This window comes from Molothrus aeneus, chromosome Z (assembly GCF_037042795.1).
Source record: "Molothrus aeneus isolate 106 chromosome Z, BPBGC_Maene_1.0, whole genome shotgun sequence".
Classification (NCBI taxonomy): domain Eukaryota; kingdom Metazoa; phylum Chordata; class Aves; order Passeriformes; family Icteridae; genus Molothrus; species Molothrus aeneus.
Window position 1 is genome coordinate 34,139,792 of NC_089680.1, and position 24,893 is coordinate 34,164,684.

The 24,893-nt window shown below is 35.2% G+C and overlaps 1 protein-coding gene across 2 annotated transcripts in view; it reads right to left on the bottom strand.

Annotated features, from left to right (window-relative positions):
• Window positions 1-677: 677 nt before the first annotated feature.
• Window positions 678-24,893, bottom strand: part of SREK1 (splicing regulatory glutamic acid and lysine rich protein 1) — a 33,016-nt gene continuing 8,800 nt past the window's right edge. The window contains exons 1-11 of one of the 2 annotated variants that reach the window (XM_066569707.1): window positions 20,790-20,977; window positions 20,387-20,502; window positions 18,889-19,053; window positions 17,731-17,909; window positions 17,026-17,156; window positions 15,469-15,583; window positions 12,541-12,660; window positions 9,786-10,307; window positions 4,618-4,713; window positions 4,007-4,142; window positions 678-2,945 (exon numbers count right to left, since the gene is read on the bottom strand). In XM_066569707.1, the coding sequence (XP_066425804.1) occupies window positions 2,793-2,945; window positions 4,007-4,142; window positions 4,618-4,713; window positions 9,786-10,307; window positions 12,541-12,660; window positions 15,469-15,583; window positions 17,026-17,156; window positions 17,731-17,909; window positions 18,889-19,053; window positions 20,387-20,449 (1,680 nt within the window). In that variant the 5' untranslated portion in view covers window positions 20,450-20,502; window positions 20,790-20,977 and the 3' untranslated portion in view covers window positions 678-2,792. Of the gene's footprint in view, window positions 2,946-4,006; window positions 4,143-4,617; window positions 4,714-9,785; window positions 10,308-12,540; window positions 12,661-15,468; window positions 15,584-17,025; window positions 17,157-17,730; window positions 17,910-18,888; window positions 19,054-20,386; window positions 20,503-20,789; window positions 20,978-24,893 lie in introns of those variants that run through there. The other variant, XM_066569706.1, reaches the window with a different exon arrangement.

Consider the following 24,893-nt stretch of genomic DNA (forward strand, 5'->3'; position numbering starts at 1 on the left):
ATGGACAGATCATGGACAGATGAACTACCTCACAGATCTGCAGAGTATTTACAAAACAAAACCAGAAAATAAAAAGTATCTTGCAAAGTATTTGCAAGAAAATATTACTTGAGGAGGGGAAGAAATGTGTGTTTGGTGGCTGGTTGCTTTGATTGTTTTTTTTTCCTCAACAAAAAACCAACCAACAAAACCAGCTGAACAAAAACCTTAAAAACTCCAAGATACTTTTTGTAAGGGAACCATAATTAATATATAAATAACAACGTGCTGCATATAGCCTCACACAGGTAGTAAGCTACTTAGTAATTTAAGGCTGCCACCCATAACTATTAACTTCCAAAGGCACGTTTCCATAACTATTAACTTCCAAAGGCATGTTTGTCAGCTAAGTGTACACAATCCTTTACATATTTTATAACTGATCATCATTTTATAACATCACAGAATTATGCTATTTCAGGATAAAAAAACTCAAGAAACCAAACTAATACCAGCTAAAACATGATACACTGAAAGAATTCCAGTTCTTTCCAACAGAGAAATTTAGCTTTTCAAAGAAAACGTAACTAAAACACATATGTTTTCACTAATATCCACATTTAAAATGAAAGAAGCTCTATGAGTAAATCCAGATGGTCTAAAAATATTCCTTTAATAAGTATGTACCAGCAGAAACATCCCTCTAAAATACTTACTTTATTAGTGAAATGGTACCAAAGATAACAAGTATACAAACAATCTCTTTGCTCTATGCTACTTACACATCATAAATAAGACAGCTGTTGTTGCAAGACACAATCTTTCACAGTCTTCCTGTAAGCATACAATTTTTTATTCTTTTATCAGAATTAGCTGTTTACCAGCCAACAGCATGTGGCTTAAACATCACAAAATGGCTGTTCTATACTTTACATGGTAAAGCATTTTCTGTTGTCTTAAATGTACACAGTGGCAAGAACATTAAATCTTATAGAAAATGAGTGATTAAGCAGCTTCACAATCAAATTGAATTTCATTACCTTAGGAGTTGGGCAAAGTTTTCATTCCTGTAATATGCTTCCCTTCCACTGCAAAAACTAACTATGCGGAGGAAAAGTAAAACAAGTAGAAAGCAAATAGCCAATACACTTAGTTTTTTATTTTAACTGAAAGAAATAACACTTCCCATGAGGTAAGGCAATTAATAATTTGATTGCATTAAGTTGTAGTAAAAATAATCTATGCAATTTTAGCTATAATTATGTCTTAAAAGCATAACTTATCAGAAATCTCATAACCAATTAAATTACTTCAAAGAAAAAAAGCTATGTTTTGCCAAGACAAAACCACTTGTTTTGTGATTCTCTTCTTGCATGCTTTCTCCACAAAAAATGATAAAAGAATCTCTACTATGTAAGCCCTGTGTAAATTAGAACCTTCTTCCTCAAATTATTTATCCCCCATTTCTTTGCATGCCATTCCTTTTACATTGCCCAACAGGTATCAGAGAAAATAACAGAGAGGTAACAATTAAGGCCATCCAAATGTATATTATATGTCTTAAGAGCTTTCTTTGATGCAGGTGATCACAGCACACTTTGTATTCAGCTACTACTTTTGTACAGTGGTGGTCCCCAAATTACATCTTTTCTCTTATTTATAAATCTCTTCTAAGAATAAAAAATAAAAGTAAAATGGAGCTTCACTATTTTAACAAGTGAATCAAACAACCATTCTGGCAAGTCACTTGCATTTTTGTCTACAGTATGGTGGTGGCAAAGTAGCAAGAGAGATCATATAAGATTTAGCTAAAAATGTGTAACAGCACATATACATTTCTAGAAAATACCACATTTTAAGAAGGCACTAAAGCTTCTGCTTGTGCTCCCATACTTTTTCAACAAAAAGGAAAAATTTATTTTCTTAATGGCACCTGTACTATTTTCAGCTGAACAGACACACTGCAGTACATTGCAAAACAAAGCTGGAAGTTCTGGTATCATCATAAGAGATGTGCTCACTTCTCTACGGACCAAAAAAACCAACAAAACAAAACAACCCCAAAATAACCCTGTAAGCTAACCTAATATCTATAACATGGCAATATTCCTTCTAGGAACAGAAAAAGCACATGCATTGTTCAAATACTTTAAAGAAATATTAATTTCAGGGATATTAGTAAGAAATTATTTTAAATAATAAACCCTAAGAATTTCAAGCAGTGAGCAAATGAAAAACATACTAATCTGTGAGTATTTAACATAAGAACAGTAAAACCATGTTTATGCTTAAACCCCCTTTCCCTACAGTTGTCATTTACAAGGAAAGGAAGGGCGTATATTTATGCACCATTTTCAAGCACATCAAACAGCACACAAAGTTTTTGTGGATTTTTTAACCTACAGGGCAAAACAATACAAAAGTCATCAACAAGCAGTATTTTAAACAACCTTCAATGCATATCTTCAGCTTTTTTTGGGAAGTACAGGTTTACATCTTTCAGTTTCTAGTTATTTGTAACAGCTTATAGCAAAACTTAACATAAATCATTTTACAAGTACAGCCATCATGGAAATGCATGGATTTTCAGAGATGAATAGTTTTGATGGCATCTGCCTTTTCATAGTATTAACTACTGGTCTGTGCTCTCTTGCTTTACAGCAAGAAGACAACAAAGCTATCACATGAACTGGAGGAGCTACTAGTACTATCAACATGTTCAGGTTGATTGCTTTGACATTTTCTTCCTCATTCTGGGAAATAAAATGCTTTGGATTTCATTCCTTAGTTGAATTAGAAGTCCATTCTTTGCTTTAAACCTCTTCCATTTTAACTGAGAGATTTTCTTCGTTTGGTTGACAATTTCCATTCTGTTGTAGCTTGACTTCATCTGTCCTTTGTGTATCTCTATTGTCTACTTCCTTGTCAGTTTCTGAATTCTGATCTTCGTTATTGTTATCTTTGTCCTACCAAAGATAAAATTATTTGACAACAAAATAATATTCTTAGCATTATAGGCTATGACTTCAAACCAACTCTCATTAATTTTATTGTTTCAATTTTTACATGTGTATCTTGTGTCTGCAAATTTTAAAACAGAGTTGTGAGCTTCTTTGCCCCCCCCACCTTTTTTTAAAATACACTTTCTTTTCATATGGCTGAAGTTCGGCACTTGTAACAACCCATCACCCAAGAAATCATGCCACAGAAAGATCTGTCTTTATTAACTAAAATAAACTCTATATATAAAGTTATAGAACAAGCAGCACCACGGAAAGTATGAGAAGCAGCTCCAAAAATTAGGATTTCACTAGCATTTTTTCAATAGAATGGGACAACATTTTTTCTTTCTCATTTTTTGTCAGGTATCTGATGCATTTTTAGAGTTCTTGGGTAAGATACATCCTCAAGCATTTGAACAGTCACCTAAAACCAGCTGTTTTGTAACAGCTGAGTAATTCTGAGCAGAACTAACTACTCTTTAAAGGTGTGCTGCTATTCAAATTATAAGAGTAAACAATTTGAAGATCTATTTCTTTTCTTAACTGCAGTACTTTCTATTTTGTAGGGGAAAATCCTATACCACTCTTTCACAACTCTTCAACTTTACTGCTATAGAATCCAATGTACAGACCAGGACAAATTCAATGAGAGTTTATTTTAGAAGTAATCTTTTCAGTTTCACAGTCAAGCCACCCCTGAATACTGCTTGTTAGTCAATAGTCTGCCTGCTCCTGAAAGTAGGAAGCCAAGCAAGTCCTAACATAGGGCACACAACACAAAAGAAAAACAAGGTGTTTCTGTAACCCAAGCAGATGAACTCCTACAGGTCAAATGAAGATCAGATATGTAGACTTAAACTGGCCTACTAACCCCAACCAGCTAATACTGAACTCAAGCAGCACTGATTTGGTAAGGAATAGAAGAAATAGAAGAAATGAGTAGAATGAGAAAAAGTAGAGAGAGCATTTCAGTAACAGCTTCACTACCACTTCATCCTGCTGATCACTTGGTCACACAAACTTACCTTCAAAGTAGTGGTGCTTTTGTCAGATTTCTCTTTTCCCTCTTTTTCTTTACTACTTTTTTTCTTGGAAGTGGAGCGTTCTCTTTCTCTTCTTTCATTATTTGTATCTCTTTCTCTTTTTTTTTCTTTCTTGTTTCTGTTTCAGAATTTTTTTATTCAAATTAGGATTTGATCCAACTACAACAAACTTCAAATCATTTGACTGCAAACTAATCACCCAGCATGGACTTGCAAAAAATCTCCCAAAATTTAACCAAAAATCCCTTGACATAGAATATGGCATTTTTCTGGTTGAAGAGAGCTAAACATTTCATATGATCGCCACACACTGTATTTGCAAAGAAAAAAGCAATTTAATCTGTACCAGAGGAAGGAATTTTATTGATTTGAAGAAATCTGCAATGCTGATTGATTTGAAATTATGCCACTGAAAGAATAGCCCAAGAGCCCAAACTGGTTAAAATTTTGAGTTAGTTTTAAATTAAAACTGAATCATACTGACCAACTGAAATAATCTGAAATCATTAGCACAAAGGCAGTAAAACAGTGAAATTACTACAAATTCTTCCTTCGTTACTAATCATTAACTTCTGTGTTTACATCAAACTGACCTTCTTGGAGAAGGAGTTCGTGAAGACTTTCTTTTTGCTGTTTTTGATGTTTTAGGAGATTTGGAGGGACTTCTGCTCTTCCTTTTACGCCTTTCTCTATGGGACCAAGAAATTCAGTATCATCAAAACCCAAAAATAATAAATTTAAAGGAGATAAAAAGAGAAAGTTCTTACAATGGTCTAAACATATCCACTGAGTTTGTCAGTCTATATTACCAACAAAATATGAACTGTACAAACTAAAAAAAATATTTGTATGCTTCAGTTTAGTGGTAAAGGCAAGGCCAATGTAGGAAAAAAAAGATGTGCCCTTCCAAAAAATGTTTTTAAAATTCTCATATGCTTGATAACAATGAAAACACACTGAAGTCAGTAATATCAGTTAAGAGTTTCTCCAGTCAGGAAAATAACTCAATTACATGAGGAGCCATATTAAGACAAAAGGTATAACTTGAGCAATACAAAACTCAAAACGTAACATTGCAACCTGAAGATCACTGCAACTTCAGTAAATGTATGAGCTAGAATTAGCTGATTTAGAAGAAAACAGTGCAAAGTCAAGCCCAAGCTGTTGTCAAAGTCAGAATAAATAAAATCTATTGTTTCTCTAGTGGTCCTTGCTTAGCAAACAGAATGTCATCATTCTGTAACACATGGAAGACAGCTTGAAGTGTTTTACAAAGCAACTGTTATACATAGCTAAATGGAGTTTCTGAAGTTGCCATTATGGAATCTGATCTTGAATACAACAAAACATGAAATAACTGGCCATTTATACTGAGAGACATGTTAAATTAAAGCAAAAACTGAGTCAGTACAACTTCATTTAACATAAACACAGAAGCCATCTGTCAAAATAAGACTACTTTTTTCCTGTCAACTCTTTGTAAAGCAGGAAAAGCAGACTGGAAGAACAACTGAAGGAAGAAAGTGAAGTTTAAAACTTCTAGATACAGCACAATTCTTTTTACACAAAACAGCTTTTGCAATTTGTGAATATTTAAATCTTCAATATTTAGAAAAGGCAAGAAATCAACACTTATTAGATAAGTAACAAAAGGACACTTAAATTACAGTCAGTATCACAATATGGACTGATACTCTGACCTATCAGAGTACCAATCCATACAGTGATACTCCATATACCATCTACCATGACTGTCCTGATTTCGGCCAGGATAATTTTCTTTCTAGTAACTGGACCAGTGCTGTGTTTTGGATTCAGTCTGAGAATGATGTTGATAATACACTGATGTTTTAGTTGTTACTTATCCTAAAATACAGGACATTTGTTTCCCATGCTCTGCCAGCAAGCAGGTATGCAAGACACTGCGAGGGAGCATGGCCAGGAGAGCTGACCCAATTGGCCAAAGGTCAGTGAGGGGTGAGTGATTCTGTAGTGCATCACTTACTTCTCTTGGACTTTTTATCCCTCTCTGTCCTTGCCATTACAATTATTACTGTTAGTATAATTATTTTATTTTGTTTCAATTACTAATGCGTTCTTTCCTCAACTCTGAAAACAGAGCCTGGCAGAGCATGACAAAATTGAATAAGGAAGGGACTGGTGAGGAAGCAAAAGAAGTCAAAAAAGAACCGTCATGGTTTAAGCCCAGATGACAACTAAATCCTGAGTGGCATTTGCTCATTCTCTGCCTTCTTTTGCCCCCTTTGCCCATCACCCTCCATAGCCCCACCCCACCAGGAGAGGAGAATAAGCAGGAAAAAAATGAAAACTCCAGCACTGTACCAGCTGCTAGGAAGAAATTTAACTCTCTTTCAATCAAAACCAATACCTCCTGAAGCTGCACAAGACAAGATTTCCAAAGTATTTTGTTCAGCAAGCTTTTCATTTTTCTTTAATAAACTAAAAATATAAAATAGCCTCAAATTCATGTAGTAAATCTCAGTCACTAATCAGCTGTTCACTAGTTAACATGCATTTTGAATATCTCCACATTGATCATCACCTTTATTTAATTGAGGATACTGGAAATTGATTATTCTCTCTCAGTGCTGTTACTTCAGCTATACTGAATACATTCTCACTTAATTTTGCTTTCCAGCATATGTACCTGCAAATTAAGTGCTTCAGCAATTGTGTTAAAACTAGAAACTGCTTATCCAATTAATTTTATTTTCATTTTTATTTTCTGCTTTTCTTATTTCTAGTTGAAGAATCATAACTGTGTCTCACTGCATCTGTTCCCATCCTTATTACATTTGTACATAAAAAGATTTTGTGCACCCATTTCATTAAATGTCTTACACAATACAAAGAGCAAAATTTAAGAAAAACAAGTTCTGAATACTTTTATAGTGATCCTGTGTCTCTTAACTATACATGGAAATAAAATTCTGCATGTCATCTGGTGCTACTGACTCTGCTGGCCTATGAGATACTCCTTTTCCAATTGATTTCACTTCCCTGATCACTTTTCCCCTGATTTCACTTCACAATCTGTTTCTTTTTTCAGCCAGGAATCACAAATAACCATCTTATTTCCAGTACCTGTGAGCAAAGCAAGGTCAGCTGCCATCTAGTTCTTAGAAGGTCCTGTATGTCCTATTCCACCTTCACCTCTTCTCCAAAAAGTTTACTATTGGCCCAATATTTTACGTTTACACTTATATTTTTCATTTTACATGATCAGCAGTCAGCTGCTGTACTGAAATTCAGGCAACTGAAATACCTATCTTTTGAATGATCTTCACTGGAAAGGTCTGTAACCATTTCAACTATGCAATGTCCATCACCAAAGAAAGACCCCTAATGTAACCCATCCTACTCAGAATTGCTTGTCAGAGAACAATGACATTACTGAGGTTGGAAGAACCCTCTTAAGATCACTTAGTCCAAATTATCCCTCTCGCATCTTACAAGCGGGTCAATCAGAGTACATTATTCAGGGCCATACCCAGTCAGATTTTTGGTTGGAATAGACAATCCCTTGAGGTAACTGGTTCCAGTCTGCCAAGCAAAACCATAATTTCAACACTAGGAAAAAACCCCCTTTATTTCCCATAGCTCAATATGTGCCTGTCACCTCTTAATTGTCACAGGCCTCTGCTGGCTCTGTCTTCTTCATGCTCTTATCAGATATTCATACATATTGGTAAGATGCTCCTCAGCTTTCTCTTTTCCAGGCTAAATAATCCTAGATTCCTCAGTATTCCTTTGTATGAAGGAAGCTCCAAGTCCTTTATCAGCTTCATGGCCCTTCACTGGACTCACTCCAGTACATCAGAATGTGTCTTGTAATGGGAAGCCCAGAACAGGATTCTAAATGTGTCCTTACCATTACCAGAGGAGAGAGGGAAAGAATTACCTCTCTTGACCTACTCACAACATTGCTGGTTTCCTTGACTGCAAGGACCTGGCAGCCAGCAAGTCCCCATGCTATATTGGTGCAATGGCATTATTCCTGCCTGGGTGTAGGACTTGTCCTTTCTCTTTGTTCAAGTCCATGAGATGACTATTAGTCCATTTCTCCCATCTGCTGAAGTTTCTCTAATGACAGATCAGCCTCCCCCACACAGCTGGTTCTTTATTGCTTGCAAAGCTACAGAGGATGCACTCTGTCCCACTGTCTAAGCTCCTGATAACAACATTCACCAGTACTGGCCTCTGCACTGACGTTCCAAGGATAGCTATATATGCAAAAAAATTGTAAATCCATAATAAAAAGTGTCCAGCTTCAAAATAACACTACCCTTGTTTAACAATATCTGTATTATATCAAAGAATAGTTTTGTACTTTGACTGCACTAGAAGAAATGCATTAATTTTCACAAGAATTCCATGCTCAAGTACATGACATTAGAGCGTTCCCACAGCGCTTTCTTAACTAGTAAGATTCCTAAGGGGGAGCAAAATTATTGCAAACTAGAACATGAGTTTTTGGTAACACCCATCTAACTACACCTACTATTTGGGAGTGGAGCCTGGTTTTCCACCAAGGCTCCTATATAAGATACATATTGTGAAACCCTTACATATTTTTATGCATTTATCCAATTCAAAAACTCTGAGGCCTATGGACTGAAAAAAACAGTTTCAAAGCTGACAGAAGTATCTCTATGCGGGTCTTCCACTCATTTAAATAGGAAGCTGCATATGCTTAATGGAGAAACAATATTTTGCCATAAACCTCATGACACAGACACAATGTTCAGAAACCATTACACCTTTTTTTTGCCTTCTATGAACGCTGAACTAATGAGTTTCGGGGACTAGAGGAGTTCTGCTTTTGTCTAGTGAAACTATTACAATAGGTAGAACTTGTCCAATTTGTTCAGCGTTTCATTATCTCAGGGTTACAGATATAGTTTGCTGTTTAAATCTGGTACAATACTACTGAACTCCCTAATTCCTGATGTAATAGTGAGGACTTTATCCACCAATGCATCTTAACTTAACAACTTAACCAATGCATCTAGTTGCTTTTAGAATATGCCTGAGCTTGCTTACAGATTGTTTATAATCTCACAGCGTCCTTCTGCTGAAACAAATTTATCCAGACTTCCCGCTAGTTAAGCTCCCCTCAGAGCCAAAACAAATAGCCACATCAACTTTGCTTTCCTGCTTATTGTCAGCAGTATAAAGGAATGTTACTTTTAGCTTACACCTGGCCATCAGATAAACAATGTATCTGTCTCTTCCTAGGCTAGCCAGTCAACCTACACGCTTGCTTCCTGCAGTTCAGCCATCCAGCCAAAGAGAGGCGGTATTAGAAAACAACTGTTTCCAAGATCTACAGACCAAAATGCTGCAGTATGTAAGTAATGAAAGAACTATGTAACAGTGACTCAAACTTTCATCAGGGCAAAGATAATGCATGTGATGCTGGTCAGAACTTTTGGCTGTCCGTAACATACATATACATACAAAAGTAATCTCATTACTGTCCGCAAAGTTTATACAATATGGTTATGCAAAAGTCAAGCACCAGCAGCCCAACAAGAAACTCTGTTATATCAGGCATCATATAGAGCTTTTTATAACAGATGTTACTTGAAAGGAAAATCTACATAACAGAAATAATACAAATTCATTTAGTAAGAGCTATGGTGACATCAATACATAAAAGTTAGGATGGTGTCTCACTGATCTGACAAGTCAAAAAAACAAAACAAAACAAAACAAGCATGAAAAATTCTAAACAAACCTGCTGGAGCTACGAGATCTTCTTGAAGAGCTATAGCTTCTTGGGGGTGTTCTGGATCTCTTATCTTTCTTCTTTTTATCATCTCTCTCTTTTTCTCGCTCCTTCTCCTTATCCCCATCTTTTTCCTTTTCTTTGTCTCTGTCCTTTTCTTTATCCCCTCCTTTGTCCTTATCTCCCTCCTTGTCCTTTATCTTCTCTCTGTCCTTCTCTCCTTCTTTCTCAGTATCTTCTTTTTCTTTGTTATGATCTACCTCTTCCTTGTCTTTTTCCTTATCTTTATCTTTTTCCTTTTCCTTGTCCCTATCTTTATCCTTGTCCCTGTCTCTGTCTCGGGCTCGCTCTCTATCTTTGCTTCGCTCTTTATCTCTCTCCTTGTCCTTCTCCCTATTTCTCTCTTTATCTCGTTCCCTTTCCCTATCTTTGTCTCGATCCCTATCCTTCTCCTTGTCACGGTCTCTGTCTTTCTCTTTTTCTTTGGCCTTTTCTTTTTCTTTGATCTTTTCTTTGTCTCTTTTCTTGTCCCTGTGAAAAGCCAAACACAAACCCATTAATTCATCTTTGAACTTTCCAATTAAAATTATAACTAACTTTTAAATATACATCAAGATAAAGTGCACATCTCTGTTGAAAAATAGTAATTCTTCAATATTTTAATTTTTCACCCCTGTTTACAGTAAGAGAAAGCTATATATAGCTAGGAAATAAACAGCTATATACAGCTAGGAAAAATTTGGAAATCAAACTGGAGGAGGGGAAGCCAAAACCAAAGTAAATCACTATCTTCCAAGTGATGCTACTATGTTTGGAGAGAACGTGTCTGTTCATCTCAGTTACGTAATTATACATACATATATTTTCTCTATTTTGTCAGGAGTGAGACAGACTCTACAATCTGTAAATCCACTCTTTACTAAAAACGTATCCACATAAAATGGCCTTCAGATTAATCATTGCCAAATGAATAATGACAGCTGACTGACAGAAGTCTTCATATTCTATAGTTATCCTATTCTATAGATATCCTTTAACTGCTTGGCAGTCCAACACCACTTAATACATAGAAATAAAAAGAAAATATGAACAAAACGTCACCAGGTTCCCTTACAAGGCAAATGTAAGATCAAAACTTAATCAAGACAATTCAACCATCTGTAATGTCACTAGGAATTTGAGAATTACTAAAAAATGTTAATACAGTAAAAACAGAAGAAAGAAAAATAGCTTTTTTGGGACAGGAAGTATGATAGATGTTCATAAAAAGAATAGGGAGGAAAATTCCATCTGATGTTCAAGTTATCAAGTCAAACAAAAACTAATTAGCTAACAACTTGGGTTGGAAAATTACATTTTAGTATAGGACTATTTGAAAATGCAAGGCTCCATCTTTTCCCTCTAGTACAGAGACACATAATGAAAGAACAATTGTTCAGAGAGAGAAACAGGAGAAAGAGGTAGAGGAAAAATTGATTAGCACACCTTATTGTGTCAAGAAGAACCAGACCGACAGAAGTTACCTGATATTGGTATCTATTCTATATTTTTACAGATTCTAAAAGAGACTCCTTCACACATGAAAGATCCTAAGCACTCAAACTTTCCTCCAACTGAAGTGATGTTTGGCTGTACCTCCTTCTCAACTGCGAATTAACAGCAGGTTGTTGTATGCTCTACAGACTGACAACTTTGATTCCCATCAGGTTCTGTCAAGTACTTCATTAGGAGTCTCAGAGATGGAATGTAACATTATAAAGATGAAACAGCACAGAGTCCCCATACCTGCATTACAGCCTCCCCAAGAAATGTCTTCTAGTTAATTTATAAGAGATTTCACTGGACTTCACCCTTCCAGTGAGCAAACTCAAGAAGCTCCAGAAAGCAGAAACAGATAATAAAAAGGATCCACAATAAAACTCAGTCAGCTATGCAATCTAGTTTTGTTTCCACATAGGTCCACAGATTTGCAGCTCTCTTTCCCACAAAACTTACCTCCTAGAACAAGAGGCAGCTGCACAACCTAAGTACAAATCTCCCTTTAAATAAATCAGGAGAATTACAGAAATTAAACCAAGAACACACCAAGACTTCTATTCATGAAGCTATTTACACAGGCACTTTTGGTTTGAGCTTAATTCACTACTTCATCCCTAAAAACGTCACAGTCTAATAACTAGATGATCAGACATAAAAGCTAATAAACTAGATAAAATACACACATACTACATCCTGAAACATATATATGTCATACAATCAACACATGTATTTGTTCCTGCTGTGATACGAGAAAAGTCAAAGATGAAAATAAAAGGTTATGCAGAAGAACTATATACACGTTCTCACAATACAGGATCAAGGTCAGACTGAATTCAACCTTCTCAACAGATACATATCAAACAAGCACTATAAATTTTTTAGTGGGTTCACAAGCTACACAGGATATTCCTTAACTATTGGCTGTAGTCTGACAAAATTACTCTTTTCAGTCAGCTTCGGTGTTAGTACAAATGTAGATGAGACTATCGAAGTTCAGGTGCCTCAGTGTGATCATTTAACCCCTGGAGGCACGCTACAGGCTACAAGAAAGATAGTTAACTATCATAGCCAAGACCACTATACTCAGTATTAAAATTACTTTCTGTCTTTTTGTCCCACAGATGAGACTCCACCCTTTATGGTAACCTAAAAGGTTTGTTAGTTGTTTTTTTTGTCAAAAACTGTATTCTGAGCTGACAATACCATGTTGTGGAACAGAACTCACCGAGAACGAGAGCGACTTCTTGATTTCCGTCTTTCTGTAGATCTAGACCGTTTTTTCAGAGGACTTCGGGATCTGCGTCTGTCCTTGTGTCTTGAGAGAGATCTGTTGCCAGATCTACTTCTAAATGAAGAATACCAGAAGAAAAATATTTTAATATAGAAACTTAAACAAATTAAGTCAACTAATAACACGATAGTATACATTTGTTGTGTCACCACAAAGTATTACCTGATACCTTCAAGAATGACACCTTAATAACATGCTGTCTGCAAATGTTTTTGCAAACATTGATACTTTATGCTTCACCATATATAACATGCTGCACTTTGAAACCATTTAAGTTATACAAGTGTTTCGTAATAATCTCCATGAATCCGGAAAATAGAAGTTACTATAATTTACAACAGTTGTCTTTACGAAATGACACTGCATAAAATCTGATCGGCAATTTCTAGCAGATTGTAATAATAAGTTACATTTAATTTCCTTTCCAGGCCCAGGCACTTATTGAAGTCTTAGTCATCAAAGAAAGAGGACTTTGGCTGCAACAATCTCTTTTTGCTCTGTTTTCCATCCTTGTAATTTAAATTCATAAAGTCAAGTTACCTTTCCAGATAAAAGGATCTGTTAGCATGGATTTCAGTTGTAATTAAAGCGTAGATACTCTGATTTAAAAAAAAAAAAGTCTTATGCAGATTTGATGAACAGCACTTGAAACTTTTTTTTCCAAAATACTCTCTAATTTCTGGAAGACCCTTTTCCCCAGGGAAACAAAAATAAAAAGCTGAATTTGCACATTAAGTTTCAGAAAAGCACATCGTTGAGTACTTCGCTTCACAAGGTACCACAAAGTTTAACTTACCATAGACAGAAGGATCACATATATAACTGAATAAAACCTGAAGAACTGTGAGGTACAAAAAGTAATAACCACACCTACCTTCCACAGCTCAAGACACAGAGTTGAATGATGCCTCAGGATTTTAGCTGTTATATTTTTCATACATTTGTAATCCTGCAATTCCTTAGTGTATAACTCCATATAGAGTGTTAGCTACTGTTCTCCCATTTTGATCAGACAAACAATTCCCTCTCCAGGCCTGGGAATCAAGGACACCTTACTTTCTCAGGCCCCGAGAAATGTAAACAAAAGTGAGTTAGGGGGAAAGCAAACTTGGGGTAAATTACTTCATTACTTGAAGCTGCAATTGAAAGATTAATCCCCAATATGCAAATAAACCAAACTTAGAAAAGTGTGAAAACCCATGACCAGCTTTGGGTCCACTTTGGGTGTAGCCCCTGGGGGGGGGGGGGGGCTTTGTCTACCCTAAGTGTATGTGGAGGCTCTTTAATAAATGTAACTGCTTTTTATTCCCTTAAGTTTGTTGGACCTGTTTTTAGGTACTTCCAAATGGCATCAGTAAAATATACCAAGAGGGAAAGCCATTTTTTAGCTACAGCTTTGTTCTCCTTATCAGCAGAGAAATACAAATCAACTCCAAGTGCAATTTATTGCAACTGAATCAAAGCACAACCTTCAATAAATTTTATGTCACAGAGATGAAAATTATATATAAAACAGTAAAACAGGGAAGCAGTAAGGATAGATTATTTTTATGGATGAAGCTGCTTCAACAGGTCAGACTGGCTTTTTTTCAGCATGTTCTCAAAAGTGGCAGTGGCAATATTACACAATTTAACAAAACATAGTAAAATATAATAATTATCATTTGTTCAAGGAACAGGTTTTCCACATTAAAGAAAGAAAAGTTTATCTTCTAAAATTTCACTTGGTTTGTGCCAATATAAGATAATACTGAAATTACTGCATTGTTGAACAAAAAACAGTTTGTTTTTCAGTTATTCAGCCTTCAGTTAGGGACATAGCAGAGAAGCAAGCAATAAGGAAGTGACCAAAGGGTCCTTCTTGCATTAAAAAGGCACCTGACATTTTGAAGTCACTAGAGAACACCTGCTGTGGTTCCCTGCTGTTGCAACATTGAAGCCTGCACTTGTATAACATTTATTTGATAGTATAATTTATGATAATTCCCTCTCACCAGATTTTCTGTATTTAAAAGTATCCTACTAGTCTTGTTTGAAGACATGAATGAAAGGATGCCTCAGAGCTGTTGCTGCAATATGGACAACATCCACTTTTAAAAGTGTAAGCCACCAACTAACAATCCAAATTTTGGTGGTTTTTTTTATCCTCAACACAGCCAAGTATCTTTAAATTTATTTACCTAGGTTCTCAGAATATACTCCTGACATTGAAAGAATCTGGACCATTTTGGGAAGCCTTTATAACTCTCACAGAACAAGCCTGTTTCATTCACAGAAAAAAATCTTAATCTTCAAGAATGATCTAATAATTTTCTGTTTCAAAACTGAATAAATTTAGCAAAGCAAACAAAATCTGAAAAATGAGAAACTGCCCCTGAAGCCTTTTCCATATGCTTTTTAAAAACACTTACAGGACAAAATTAACTCAATGCTTAGAAGTTGAGGACAATACCAAAACCAGCCAAAAAAACAGCCAACCCATCTGCTCAGGTGTTACCAGTAAGTTATATGCTTCATACACAAAACGCAGGTTTCTCTTTATAATACAGGTCACAAAATGTTATTTGGCTACACAGCCTAACATACAAAAACATAAAATGTACAAAACCCCACAGAACTTACTATTTTACATGACACAGGAAGTGCCTTCTAGAATGTTAAAACTGAAAAGTAATCCTATAAACATTCAGGGTTTAGAGGAAATGAGTATCTATTCAGAGAAAGTTTCTGGTTATGCTGATCTTCTGGGTGCAAGTTAGTAATCTCTACAGCAATACTTGTCTATAACTAAAAGATATCAGTAACCAGCACCTTGCAAAAAATCCCAATATGATCTTAGTCTGAAACAAAAAGCATACCTACCTGTGTTTTGAGTGTGATCTTTTCCTCCTAGATCGGGATTTTGAGCTAGACCTGGATTCTGAACGAGAATGGGAACGAGATCGACCGCCTTTTCTTTCACTGCTCTTTCCAGACTCTGAGAGGAAAAAACCACTTTGCAGTGTAAGCTCAGAACATTTAAAGATCCCAGTTAACAATATGGCACAAGTGGAATGTACCACATATATTGCAAGGGGCCTACTCTCTGCACATCTTCCTTCTTTGCAAATATCCTTCAGAAACATCCAAGAAAGTCATTGCATATACTCGATGAGTGCAGCCATCCTGCAGCAGTACACATAAACCAGATAATTATAAACAGCTAGCTCTACTATGAATGGGATTTACGTTGCTGCCACAATGCACAAGATCATAACACGTCCTCCTTTTGCTCTATTTATTTAATATAATTACCTTCTTATTTTTTTTAATAACTTAAGAATAGAGTAAATTTAGAGGGCATAATTTTGAAAACAAGCATAGAATATAAGTATTACTGTCTGTATTTTTAGATATTTCAAACACTGTACAAATACTGATGTTTTATTCCTCATTGTTTCGTAGGAGGAAAGAAAGAACAGAACAGGCTGAAAAGTCTGACCAAAGGCTAGAAAGTCAATAGAAACCTAAACAGTGAGCTCACCACAGTAAAGGGTCTAATTGCTATTCTGTTGCTTTACAGTGATAAAGTGCTGGAGTTCTTTTATTTTTAAACAAAAACCACAACAGAAAATAAATCCCCCCAAATAACCCTCAAGACTCCATGCTATCTAACCAACACAAGACAATATCTGGGTTTGTTAATAAGAAGAATGGCAAAAAGTTGCTGATGAAAAGAAGCAGAAAATTTACAAAGTTGAGATTTTTTTTATGCTGTGGTTTTGCAATCAGTTTAAGCCAACATAAATCACCACTGTTATGTCTGACCTCTCAACACAACACCGCCTTCCTCCCTGAGTTGGCATCTCAGTGTTAACAGGGAAACAATCTCGATGAAAAGAAATCCTTTACAATATGTTAATATTTATCCCAGATTTATTCTCTGATCCCATTTGCTTTAAGGATGCATACAGCCTTTAGGAATCATGAAAAAGAAACCAAATTCACTTGCTGCTTATAGATCAGGAAAGCATAATATTACTGCTTTCAGAACCATGCTAGCTCATGCTCATCATAAAACTATGGCCCTAATGAGTGCTAAAAGACAACAAAAAATAGAAAGCATATTCTTTTAAACATTTTTAAGTGCTCTTAACTTAAAAAGTGCCATTGTTAAGTATGGATTTCGTATTAAATTTGCATGTTTGAAAACATTCAGTGAACATGCATCTGAAAACAAGATATGATGAAATAAAAAGCTTCCTGCCACTGCTTAGATGCATGAACAGAATTTTGATTATTTTGGTTTTTTTCTCCAACATGTACTGACTGAATACCTCTTGATACTCTTCTCATGTCTGAAAATGCTCTTGAAAGGTGTACCAAGGTAAACACAGAATGCGCCTGTTCAGTAATTATTAATTAACACAATATACCTACCTGGCTCAATAGCAGCAGATATAAAAGACTGAGCTTCCCTTACTCTCTTCATCACTTCTTCTAGCTCCTTGGCAGCAGCTTGTGGTGTCATTTCAGGAGGCTTCACTATTGCATTATTGGAGTGATTTATCCTAAATTAAAGAAAAATAACAACCTTTCATTCTTAAATGCTGAACAGGGCAAATGAAAAGCAAGTAAGGAAACAACTCTGTATAAAATTAAAAACTTAAAAGTTTAGCACCCATCTGCTCCAAGTATCCAAAGTATCTTTTATTACTTTGAAATCTTACCACTTTTAAAGAAAGGCAGGACAGTATTCTTATGTTACAATGTTTTTAGAAGTCCAGGAAGCTACTCCTCTATTTCAGATCAAATCTTCACATTAACACCTACTAACTACATACACATCATACTGACAACTTAATCAGTACTATGGACTTTAAAGATTTTTTTCACTATTGTAGCTTACACTACCTCAAGATTAATATAATTGTATTTTACTCAAATCTATACATATTCTATTGAGAGAAATTTATGCCAAACCGTGAAACTGGAATTGATAAAAATGTTTTGGTTTGTTAACAACAGGTTCACATACTGAAAAAAATTAGTCGCAGCATTTTGCTACACATAATTCATAAATGTGTGTATAATGATAAAAAGAAATGTCTCATTCAACAGTAATTTGGATAATTAATTTCTTACTTCAGTGGCCGGTCTCCAAACATAACTCCATTAAAGGCAAGAGCTCGAGGTACAGAATTTTGGTCTGCAAATTCCACAAAAGCAAATCGTGTTGGTTGTGTCTCATCACCTGCCATTCGCACAAATTTGACTTCTCCAACTTGCTTGAAGAATTCAAGCAGCTGATCTGCTGTTGTAGTCTAGGAAAGAGTTGAAGAGCTAAGCTGAAGTAAACTATACAATGAAAATTATCTAATATATTGGGTAGTCTAAGAGCCACAGATTTTTGGAATGATATCTCAGCATCATTACAAAGGTGACATGAATTTGGGAATGTTACGTTTTAAGTCTTAAAGATGCATATATTTTCTTCCATTAATCTAAAGATTAATATTCTACAATTTTAAATAGTACAAGCCCTTAGTCCTTCACCTAGGTGAAAAAAAAAACAAAAGAAATTTACATGGGATTTTCCACTTTTTAGGTAACTAATCTGAAGTAATCCTTATACCTGTTTCCAAGGTAGTAATTATGACTTTTGATCAACTAAAGCAAAAAAAATCCAAACAATATTAAAGGATTTAGATTTGACTTTCTTCTAGCTACCAGTCTGTTTTATTACCTCACAATCAACAGTACTTTTACACTCAGTAGGCTGTTTCAGAAGCCAAAAACCACAAAATGTAATACTTACATTCCTATCAGTCAAAAGCAAATATTTTTCAATTAATCTGATCATCTTTCAAAAAACCAAGCTTCTGATTGAAAGACATTTATGCTAATTTTGCAACTTCCAGCAGGACACATCATTCCATCTTACTGTACCTAAGCAACTACATTGTGCTGCGGAGGACAGCTACCATGATCTCATGACTTCTGAGGATTGCTCATCTAACACAAGCAAACTGTACATTTAATCAGCACACAATTAGAAGTAGGTTTCTTTAAATGATCTACAGTGGATTCTCTGGTATTCTGACAATGCCTGGTCTAATCTGACTGGCACACGAACCTTCAAAATTCAAAACATCATGAATAAAAAAATTTAGGGGGTTTTGTTTAAATTCATGTTGCCATTAACTAACAGAAACTCTTTTAATATGTAAGATTATAATTCACAGATAACATTTTCATACCTTCTGTTAGTATTTCCACAACACAGAAACAAAAAAAAGCTACCTGGGAATTCAAGTTTCCCACATAGACTGTTCTCCTGATTTCATCAATTTTGGATGGATCCACATTTCCCATAATTGGTGGCTGTGGTATTTCTCCTAGTGCCGTAATGTTAGGGTCCAATGCTGCTGCTGGTATAGCCCCTAAAGTACCAAGTGAAACACCAAGCTGGAAAATACAAGCACAGAATACACTTTGCAGCCAAGCACTGGTGAAAGATATTCCACTTCTTAATACTTGTTTGCTTGGATGAATTTCTGCAAAAACAGATCTAATGAGTACAAGCAATACTTTAAAGGTCACAGCGTAACAGTTTTTTTAAAGAAGAAAAATCTACCCAGAAATAAGCTTCCATAGTTAAGATATTCTGTGGGTTATCAGTTAACATCTTATGAAAGAGATCTGGACAGGGATTTATATTAATCACACAACATACAGGCTCTAATGCTTAGAGTCAAATAAATTGAGTAAGACTCTTTCAGACACTGCTAGTATATTTATTTTTTGGAAACAATTATTTGGACTAGACAAGGAATGGCTGAGATCTTGCTCAGCAAGGAAAGAAGGGAACTTCCAGTGCTCAGGATCAAAGGACACATAAGTGTATTCTGGACAAATGAATCACCCAAGACAAAATTAATTGCAGTTGAAATGCAAAGAATGTTTTAAGTTCTTCCACTGAGAGAATGTGAAAAGCATACAGCTTTAATGTTTGGAACTAGTAGTGGAAAACCCTCCAGTGAAATGTTATAAAAAGTCACTTAAAAATCACTACAAAATCAGTCCATTGAGTTCCTGGCTTGAATTTTCTCTACTCAGAAAGCAACTGCCTTTTCAAGAAATTAATTTTCTAAGAAGTGTGGGGAATTCTTAATAAGCCATCAGTACCTTCTTTTATGTAACAAAGGAAAATACTACTCTATTTTAACCTTAAATTTTCCTTCAATAAACCACAGCAACTCAATGATGTCAAGAAAGGCTTACAGAGGCAAAAAGAAATGGAGGAAGAACAGCATAACCAAGCTCCTCTACTTTTCATAGCAAAACCATTGTTAAGACAGTCTCACAGTCAAAAATCTTGCCACAGAGATATCAAGGAAAAGTCTCTACTGCAGCTTTTAATATTCTGAAGAACTGGTGACAATGTGACTTAGGTTTTAATAAATTTTTTGTCAGTGGTAACTACCACTGGACCAAATTAATGACCCTACAGGGTAGGATAGCAAAATGAACAAAATGAAAATAAATATGAACAAAATAAATAAAAATGAACAAAAACCAAAACCAGTATTTACCCACTATTTTGGAAAATAGATATCTGAAAGAAAAACCCTGGGAAGGTATCACATGGATATCTTCTTATCAATCCTCAGGAGAGTCAACACAGCTTAAACCCTCACTGCAACATCCGTTGACTAGATAGTCCCCATTCCCTGTCCACAGAAAAGGCTACAGAGAACAGAGGAAACTGGAAATTATACAGACACTGAACTTCACTTACTGTAGTCAAGGGAGTTGGTGTAGGTATAGGAAGCAACCCGGCACCGGGCATCAGACTTGTCATAGTAGGAGCAGGCGCCAATAGAGACAGGGCTTTGGCTTCATCTGGGATTTTACCTGAAGAAGCAAATGAAAGCATTACACAGAGTTGGAACACTAGCCAGATGTTACTCTTTCTATGATTTTACAATTACCCTTGCATTTAAAAATGTAATAAATAACAATGAATCTATCTACCAGATCCTTACAAAGAAACAAATAACTTAAGTTTTTCCTTTTACCCTGCTCTATTAGGAAAAACAAAAGTGAGCAAAACTTCAAAGACTAGCAATCTCATTAATGGATTATTATTTTAAAAACTGAATAATGTATATAATTATTTAACACTTTGAGCTATGGGTCACCTGTACTGGAAACTTAACGTTCATGAACCAAACGATATCAAGCATGGACGCTTTCCCAGGGCGGTGTTTTCGCGGTGATCGAAAGTTGTTTTACACATGACAACCGTTCGTGTTGGCTGCATCACTAATAGCACACAGAACATCAGATACAGAAAAGAAGAACATTTTTTAAAGTTTAATCCCCAGAAATGGCAAATAACCAAATCAGCAAAAGAAAGAAAACCAAAAAAAGAAAAAAAAAAAAAAAAAAGGAAAAAAAAAAAGGAAAAAAGAAAAAACCAAAGTATGTGCTGACTGAAATTTGTGCTTTTCTTTATTCCTTTGGTGCTACCTACTTATAATGTAAAAATAAATAAAACATAAAATAATAAACTACTGAACTACTGTGACTGCACAGAATACACACTACAAGTGAAGTTGAAGGGGGAGGAAGGAAGAGTAGAAAAAACTTAAGATTTGTACTCTCATATTCTAGTCACCTCAGTTTATCTGAAACTGCTAAGTTAACTCTAAATTTACTGAGATTGAAGAAAATCATAATTTCAGCTTGATCAGGCTAAGCTAGCTCTCTTTTCCCAACATAAGTACTTCCTGCTATTTTGACCTGATTATAGTCCTCCTGTAACGCCAGAAGTAAGTAATAACTAATCTGAATTAAATATTGGTTTCATTGAATGTTAGCCATGATTAGACTACTAAATGAACCCCTAAAATATCTCCAAAACAAAAAACATTAAATGTTAAACAATTGTGATTACAATTAAATATACATTTTAAAATTGAAATGCAAAGGGATTACAACTGGCACAAACATTAAACACAAAACTAAAAAACTTGTGAAGGAAATTCTAACTACACTGGTATTAACGATCTGTTCAAAATTACTGGCATAACTGTACATATGCTAACCAACTGAGTCCTTTGGTACTTCCTCATGGATCTTAATATAAGTAAATACTCTTATTTCAACATTGTTTTAATAGTCGAGTAATGCATAAAAAGTGTGCCAGTGGTTTCCTGCCTTGATTAAAACTGCATGTTTTAACAAACATGTCAGATGGATGTTTTCTTTACAAAACATCTAAATCCAAAATTTGAAGATTAATATTCTTATCAAAAAGGAAAATTCAAGGTAGGTTTCAAAACACCATGCAGGTTTAGCGACATGAGTTCCAACTGACACCACAGAAAACATAATAATTTAAAAAATGAAAAGAAACAAGTGCTGCAAACCTGCTCTACAGATCTGTGGGAAAGTTTGGGTTACAGCTGGATATGACTGAATGACAAAACAAATCTAAAGGAAACTTAATTTATATGTAGGGTGGGTGGAACAGAACAGATAAAATAACAGTACCCTTTTTTCATGCTTCCTATTTACATTTATTTTATTTATGTTAAATTTTGAGACACCTTGCAACTCAACATGTAAGAAACCACTTAATTTTGCTAACTAAGAGAGAAAAATAGGAAAATTATTAGCACTTAGCAGTTAACTGTGCAATAATGACTTCCAGGACTTTTTAAAAAAACATGCATGAATCTAAGCCACCACATCACAATGTTCAGCACTCTTAACAGATCTCATTTTGAAGTCAGGCATGCAATGAGAGGTGTACCTGATTTGCCTGATTGCTCAAAAGTATCAGGTACTTTGTGTACCCTGCCTAATATGTAGGCCTACTAACAGGCTTTTGGAATATAGAGTTCCAGCAGATGTGCATGCAAATTAGGCACAGAATTATGTACCAGTTCTGAAAATCAAAGTATTAAAGTTTTTTCAAATGAGTAATGAACCAGAACTTATCCTTAACAGTTCACATCTTGCGATTAAACAGCTACCCATGCAGGTTTCTATGGATCAAGAGACATGGCACAATTAAATCCAAAGGTAGAAATGGTTCTGATAGTGGTATGTCTGCAGGCTAACTGAGATCCTTCATCAGTACTGTACATAAGTATATGCCTAATTTAAGTATGCACTTACATACAGCCAATTCAATACACACTTAACCAAGTAAACTTATAAAATGCTTAGGCATTTAGCTCTTTTAAACAGGAGCTCAGTTAGGCACATATAACTAAGACAGACTAAGAATGACTCAAGTTCACAAAGTGACTTCAGTAGAAGCATAAACTTTAAGTATATGGATCATAGCACTGAAATAACTGAAATAATTAACTTGCTGAAACATTGCTCCAGAAATCCACTGAACATTTCAGGTAAGTTCACCACTACAGCACCTCCCAGAATGAACAGCATGCATATGTAAATTGTAAAGTTTGCAGCATTATTTCCAGAATATTTTGGTCTTTCAACAATGTGAAGTTCTATTTTAAATACAAAAATCATATTGGTCAGTTCCACATCACAAAGAAAGATTCATTTATTTTGTTTTCAAGAATGAGAAAGGGTCTATTTCTACAGACAGAACCCTGAAAATTTGCCTGTATATCCAATGACACTGTCTCTTCAGAATAACTTTTCCAGTTTTTAAGACTAGGTCAAGTTTTAAAAGAATTCTAGAGAACACTATTGTGGAGGAACAAAAATAAATCTCCAGTATCTTGAGTATCTACCTCCATATTCTTTAAATAGTTTTGAAAAACAAATTAACACGCGAGTCCAAATGACTTCATGAGTGAAAAACTTTAAATTTTGCAGTTTTACCTCTGTGGTTGTATTTGTAAAGGAAATACAAGCCCACTGAATACATCAAAACATGTGGGTTATGACACAACAGTTTAGGACAATTTAGTTCAAAAATAATACTTTCATTTTTAGAACACAGTATTTAAAATCTGAGTAAGAATGAGGTGAAGATATTTATTTTCTAATGAGGGAGTAGTCAAAATAATTATGCCTTATCTATACCACATCCTTAGACAGATTTCTTAGAAGCTCTTCTGCTCAGTAAACTGCAGGTTCTATGATCATTTATTGATTCTCCCCTTTGCAAAAGAATCTGGAAGCAAATGTACATTGTCCCAGCATTGCTTAAAGGCACAGGTGTGATTGCTACTTTTTTGTAACATTAGTCTAAAGAGCCGTAGACAACCTAGTCCATACTAGAACCCATTTTGCTGGAGGTTAAACAGAATCATCTGTATCCAACAAGTACTAGTGACAGTATTTTTATTCCTCAAGCGCTCCAAAGAAATTAATTTCCAATTCTTTGTAGTGAACCTACAAAGTTAACCCTCACATCCCAAAGTGCTCCTGAAATGAGTTTCCTTGTTTTAAAATCAGTGAAGAGTTCACAGTCTATTTTAACATTAAAAAAGGTCATTATTTTCCTTCTATTTTACATCAGTGGAACATGTATGATTAGAAATAAAATAATTTCTATTAGATCCAACTCATGAATCTTAGTGGATTTAGCAGAAGGGAATAAAGAGATTAGAGCTACTGGCAATTACAATTGTCACAGCCAAATCCAACAAAGATCACAAATCAAAGCTCTTCCCAGCTGCAGTGCAGAGTCTGGTGAAAGGAGTGAAACCAAGAGATCCCAGTGCAGCTGGCTGGGAAGAGCAGTGTCTGAGGACTAGACACACCACTTTGTCCACCGCCACTTTGTTTCACAAGAAGAACATCCTTTAAGGATCAGTCACTCCAGCATGAACTGCCAGGGCTTCTGAGACTCTGGGATGACTGCAAAAACCCTTTTTTTTTTTTATGAGTTTAATGTTTTTTTTTAAAACATCTTCCTGAAATAATCACCACTAGAGCATGTCATAGTGCAACACACACACACACACACACACACACACACAGAGAGAACTGATTCAATCTTCCCACAAGTAACAGTGTTAAAAGACAAGGTGTCTCACATAACACACTCCAACCAAAACTTCAGGCTGCATTTGTACTTATGAGTGGTAAATAGCTTTTTCTGAGAGCTACAGAAAAAAAAAAAGATGAAATATTACTACCAGCTGACCTCACTGGAGAAAGGTTTCATCAGAAGTAAACGAATATTTCATGGCAGTCAATATTCATAAAAGTTCAATTTCAGAAATAATTATTTTAAACTCATCATGTTAGACATAAATAGTAAGCCTTCTTTTAAATAGCCGGTGCAACATAAAATAGAACATTCT